We start from the raw sequence: 6,048 nt of genomic DNA on the forward strand, positions 1-6,048 counted from the left end.
GAAGAACTCTTGCTGCTTATCCTAGTAATAGGGTCTCACAATGCAGTGGGAATTCCGCACGCGCGCACATATGCGCACACACATCTTCTGCCAACTCAGAGACGAGCAGGAGCACACATTGAGGGTCCGTCTCAGGCTAACCTCTGCTTTATCCTTGCATGACAGATAGAATATGTGTTTTCAACTTAAGCACTGTGGTATTGTTATATATGTTGCATATGATGGAATTGCCTCTTAAGAATTTGAAACTCAATATTCTGATGTCTAAAGCTAAAGGAAAAATGTAATATCCAGTCCACGTAAAGTAGGAATAGTAGCCTTCAAGTTGATTTGTGTATTAATTCTAGCACAATACTAGTTTACTTTGTCAATGTTGATAGCAAAAATTCAAGCAAAAGCATTTTTAAATGGACTTTTATTGATGAAAATAAATATGTAACTAGACTTAACAGAATATGTGATTTTGTGTGTGTGCCCTGTTTTTCTTCCGCCATGCTTCTCCCTGCCCCCCAACCTGTTACTCCTGATTTCATGAAAAGAAAATGCTGAGCCAGACCTGGATGACAATGAGGATGAGGAGGAACCTGCTGTGGAAATTGAACCCGAGCCAGAGCCTCAGCCTGTGACCCCAGCCCCACCACCTGCCAAGAAGCGGAGAGGACGCCCTCCTGGCAGAACCAACCAGCCCAAACAGACCCAGCGTAAGTTACTTGTCTCCACTTAGTAGGCTGGAGGCTGGCATCCGCTCCCAGCACGTGGAGGAGCCAGACGGGACCTTGTTTCGGGGGATGATGGGAACTAAGCCATGAGAACAAGTTAAGGTCACACCAGGAACAAACTGTCAGGAAGCGATTACTTAGTTTTTACTGGGAAACACATGAGGAAGACCCTAGAAGCCTGTTACGCTTCAGTGAGAAGTCCAGAGTAGAAGGGTACTCACGTTCTACAAGGTGGGTACTTTTAATGTGGGAGGGTTCCGCGAAACAAAATCCCAGTCAGCTGGCAGAACTGATATGGTAATTAATGTAAAAGAGCCAAATTTTAAAGGATAAAGGGTAAAGCAATTTCTGTGCTGAGATTGTTCCTCCTAAGAAATCCAGGCCTGTGGATTCAAGTGTTGGCCTTCTGATTTAGGAGTGGACACAGAAGAGGTGTTCGCCCTCTCCCTCATGCCACAAATGGCAGTGGGCAGCAGTCCTGTCTTGGACACGGCCCTTGTGACAGCAGGCTCTGGGGACTCGAGTCTCTTTCTGTTCTCTGTGGCTGTGGATGTCCTGAAAGCTGGCAGGCAGAGTTTTTTCTTTAACAAATGCAAGATTTAGTCTTTTTTATTTTAATGTACTGCCGGAGCCCCACGTGTAGATGTCGGCCGTGGGGGGGCGGGCGTTGACTGTAGACCCTGGGAGACATTTAGCCTACACACACTTGAATGAAAACACTGGTGGAGGGCCCTGGGTGTGGGAGGCTTCAGGATCAGAAATGGATGTTCTTGCTATAGGTGGCTCACCTCCAGCGTGGCCCTGCATGACACGCAGCGTGACGTTTCTCAGTCATGTGCTGTCTGCGTCTTTGGCCCGTCTCATACTAGTGCAAAGCTCAACTTTAGGACATAAAGGAAAACTAAGGCTTTTACTATGGCATTTGGGAAGCATATGAACATGAATGTCAGCATTTTGTTCTTTGATAGAGTGTTGGGGCTTCACGAATGGCCGTATTTTAGCTCAGTAAGTCTGTTTTTTATGACTTTCTCTGTGTCCTTGCTGAGGCTTTCCTGCATTGCTGACCTCCATGTAGTGTTGAGTCTGACAGGACCTTTGTGATCCTCAGGGGCTTTAATGGAGCATTTGTTTTGTTCATGCTCTTTCTTGCCAGCAACAGCCATCATCCAGGTGGAAGACCAGAATACAGGTGCAATTGAGAACATTATAGTTGAAGTCAAAAAAGAGCCAGACGCGGAGCCCGTGGAGGGGGAGGAAGAGGAGGCCCAACCAGCTGCCACAGACGCCCCCAACGGAGACCTCACGCCCGAGATGATCCTCAGCATGATGGACCGGTGATGGCGGGGCCTTGCTCGTCGCCAGGACTGCTCTGGGCTGTGTTTAAACGGCCCGCATCTTAATTTTTCTCCCTTCTTTCTTTTTTTGGCTTTGGGAAAAGCATCATTTTACACCATTTTACCAAACATACTGAGAACTAAAACTTCAAGGATGATGTTAGAAAAATGTGATTTTACTAGAACTTGCTGTCTGATGTTAGCAAATCATGGAATGTTCTGAGTCTCTGAGGGTTTACTGTGAAGTGCTGAGGACAGTGTTGATGCCTAACTGGTTTTCTTAGATGGAAACAGAGACATTGAACCCTCTCTCTTGCAATGGTAAACCACTCCAGAATGGCCACCGGGTTTCCCAGAGTTCTAGGTCTTCTTCCCAGGAGAGTTTTTAATTGTAAATGCAGACTTGGGAAGGACTTACACTTTTAAACTGGTTTTTGCTTCTGCTTCTCCCTGACTCCCTTTGCTCGGAGCCAGCTGCACACCAGTAGTACGGCATGCTGCGGTCGGTGTCTGTCCTGAAGGCTTTGCCTCTTTCTTGGCAAAGTTTCTGTATGGTCAAGCTTGTAAATAACTTTTTTTACATTTTAATCTTTTCCATTAATTAAGAGGTTGAAAAGAAGTGCAGTGTAAGAAAACCCAGCATTTTAATTACTTGCAAATTAAGTTACCACAGACTGTCGTGTGTGAATGTGGACAAGGAATTGGATCCCAATCATGTAGCAGAATGGCACCGAGACTGCTGCCCGCTAGCGACGGACGCCCGCACGGAAGATCGCGATTTCCAGCCCGTGGAGCCAGCATTTGAACCTTGCACAATTAACTTTCAGTTATGATTTCCCATCTACATTTTCTTTGCTCTGTTTGTAGCTGAATTTTGTGTTTTATAACTCCTCTGTTCAAGCAGAAGGGTGATTATGAGTGGGTCACAGCAGCCCTTAAAAGCTGGGCCAGAAAATTTCACTAGGTCAGTAATTTAAACTTCGGATCTGCAAAACAAAATAATAATGTGAAACAAAACCAACTAAAAAGTGATTCTTGCACATGAACTGTCACACGTTTGAAATGTGTTTTTTAGAGAGCCTCAGTCTTGCTGATTTCAAACACTTTTTTCTTCTGTGTATTGCTTTTAAAAGAGCCATCAGTTAGCTATCAGACTCTAGGTTGATGCATTTTGTACTTAGCTGTACTGTGTGATATTTTTCATTATTTTAGGACGCCAACATGAGACCTGTAATAAAATATGTAATGGGGTTGAAAGCTGGGGAGGAGGATCTACTGCTGTACAGCTAATAAATCATAACGGATTAACAAGTGCTCCAGACACTCCGTCACGTGTAATCTCTGCCTCCCGGGGGCCCACAGGCCCGCGAGCATGGCCTCAGGTGGTGCAGGCCTGGTGGCCATTCAGAGGCAAACTCGAGTCCCAGGACGGCCACTTCCTCTCCAGCACTTCCAAGATGATCTTGGCAAATGGCGGGACTAGTGAGTGAATCCTGCCACAAGTTTTAACTCCCCAAAGGTGTGTGTGAGTAGCAGGGTATGGACGGACAGCTGCCAGCCTCCGTGATCCACCTGAGGAGTGGGTCCCTGTGGTAGAGGGGTGACCACAGAGGTTAGAAAAGAAGGGGGCTCCTGGGAAGTTCTATCCTTTGGATCTCAGCTCAGTGAGGGCTGAGTACCTTGAGTTCTGCCAAGTGCAGGACAACAGAAGCTGGGCCCAGTTTGCCCTAGAGAAGGTCATTTGGGAGGGGGAGACAGGAGGAGTCAGTCACCAGGCTGCGGGGAGAGATCCTGGGTGGCATCGCTTGTTAGCGCCGCAGGGGGGCCGTGGAAAGGGAGTTGGACTAGGAAGTTGATGCATTAGTGAAACGTCATCTTGCTGCTGCTGGCCATTTCTGGGCAGATAGCTTTGGCAAACCCATTTTAGGTAAAGGCTTCAACCACTAATTCTAGGGCTTTTTAACCAGAATTCCGAATTAGTGGCTTTCAGTGAGAAGTAACAAAAGATGAGGTGTATGTGACCTTCGGCTGCTTGTACTGTCCACGTAGTCATGTCTCCCAGGAAAACAGGTATCTGAGGCCCCAAAACTCACAACCTGGCAGTCAGCTCCTTGGACCCAATGTTAGTGGCCTGAGGCTGTCAAGAATGTGGGGTCTTTGTCTCAGGAATGGGCCAGCCCCTACAGGGGCCAGAGTACCCCCACCATGGTGTTTCAGTGGCCATATAATTTTCTAAATTTTTTTGTGTTTATACTAGAAGATCTCTGCAGAACAGTGAGATCTTTATCTTAAGCATAGCCTTTTCTCTCTCATTGTGTACATGTAAGTTGTTTGAAAGTTTAAAAGATCAGTTCTGGATGGAGAGGGGGCAAGAAAAGTCACATTCTAATGGAGTAGAAACTTAGAAGGGATCCCTCATTGCATAGCCCATGATGTACCCTGTGTGACTCCATTATATATTAAAACATAGATTTTATACATATAAACATTAAAGTACAGAAGCCACTCCTCACTCCACACCGGAGAACTTGGGATGGGTAGTTCCCTGACCCGTCTGCTCTTCCCCATTGTTAAGCCATAGTAGGTAGTGGAGTAAAATATTCCCTTTCCACACCTGGGCTGGCACCACCCTGTCCCCTGCTGCCCAGCAAACCCCCGAGCCCTTCTCTTGCCTGCGGTCTGCATCCAGTCTTCTACAACCATCTGAAGGAGCAGCCTGGCCCCTCCTCCTGTGCTGCTTCGGCAGGCGGAGCTTACGCCTCAGGATGAGCTTTGAGCATTTCCTGCGCGCCGACGGAGTGTCACGCCATCTAGAGCACAGCCGAGCTGAAGGCCTCTCCCCCTCGCACTGAGTCACTCAGCATGTTAGGAGTGGAGTCCCATGTGTTCACTTGGTCTCTGAGAGAGCTGTGGTAGTTCGGTCACTGCCGCCCTGCCCACCAGCAGTTTTGGAGGTACGGGGCTTTAGCCTGGTCACCCTGCCCTGCTTTCCGTGGCGATTCTGGTTTGCTCTCAGCAGCCTGTGCCCACCCGCACAGCTCTCATCAGGGGCAGATGCCAGCAGTGTGTTGCTCGCCTCGAGAGTCCGCTCTGGCACTCCTCCCCTCTTGTCGTTCTCATCCTAATCATTCTCAACAGAAAAGCCCTGGCGAGGTGGGTTTTCTCTTGGTGCGCTGAGCCCCGGGATCGCCGAGGCACACGTGGCGGCTGTGAGTATTCCCAGAGTGCCGGGCACTGCTGTGAGCGCTTCAGCAGCATTTCAGATGCTCACAGCAGTACTTTGACGGACGTTAATGGCTCCCGCTTACGAAGTGGGAACTGGAAGCCCAAAAGCATAAGTCACTTCTGGAGTGTGGAACACCCGGTAAGAGGCGGACTCAGGACGCACATTCAGGCAGTCGGCCTTTAGAACCAGCGCTCTCCACCGACCGCTTCGCGAGCTGTGAGCACGACAGACCTATTGAGTTCTCACCCTAAAAGCAGCTTGTAGATTCTCTGTGGCCTTAAAAGGAGTCCTAAATCTTAACCCAAACTCTTCTTTCAAACTGGGAGACATCAGAGAAGGACTGTCTCGTGCCTTCGTTTGAGTCCTCCCATCAGGCCTAGTCAGTCCTCAGCTTTCACACCACTGGCCTTTTGCTCGAGGGGAGGCTTTGCTCAAGCTGCTACTGCTCGGTTTCTACCGCCACTTTGTCTCCGTCTTTGCTGGAGATGAGAAATTTTGTTGTTAGGGGTGGGAATGATCACCTGACTGGAGGATGTTCCCACTTCTCTCCATGCCCTGAGATGGGGAGGGGTAGCTAGATGGGAAGCAAGCCAAGGGACCCTGCTCACCATCTCTCGTCTACTCTCAAGGTTATTTCACCTTTACCTGCCTAAGCTGTGGCCAGGGCAGAGGGCTGTTCCTAATAAGTGCAGTTTAATTGGATTGTAGTGGTAGAAAAAAATAATTCTTCTCCTGTGAACCCTCCAGATTCTGAGGCCCTGGTCTTTAA

The 6,048-nt window shown here is 48.4% G+C and overlaps 1 protein-coding gene across 3 annotated transcripts in view; it reads left to right on the forward strand.

Moving 5' to 3' along the window:
- Nucleotides 1–3,376, forward strand: part of CTCF (CCCTC-binding factor) — a 47,153-nt gene extending 43,777 nt beyond the window's left edge. For 2 of the 3 annotated variants that reach the window (XM_045814858.2, XM_045814860.2), the window contains 2 exons: nt 540–701; nt 1,873–3,376. In XM_045814858.2, the coding sequence (XP_045670814.1) occupies nt 540–701; nt 1,873–2,057 (347 nt within the window). In that variant the 3' untranslated portion in view covers nt 2,058–3,376. The remainder of the gene's footprint in view (nt 1–539; nt 702–1,872) is intronic. The other variant, XM_045814861.2, reaches the window with a different exon arrangement.
- Nucleotides 3,377–6,048: the final 2,672 nt, after the last annotated feature.

Source organism: Ursus americanus, chromosome 21, assembly GCF_024610735.1.
Source record: "Ursus americanus isolate L20-20 chromosome 21, mUrsAme1.1.p, whole genome shotgun sequence".
Taxonomy (NCBI): domain Eukaryota; kingdom Metazoa; phylum Chordata; class Mammalia; order Carnivora; family Ursidae; genus Ursus; species Ursus americanus.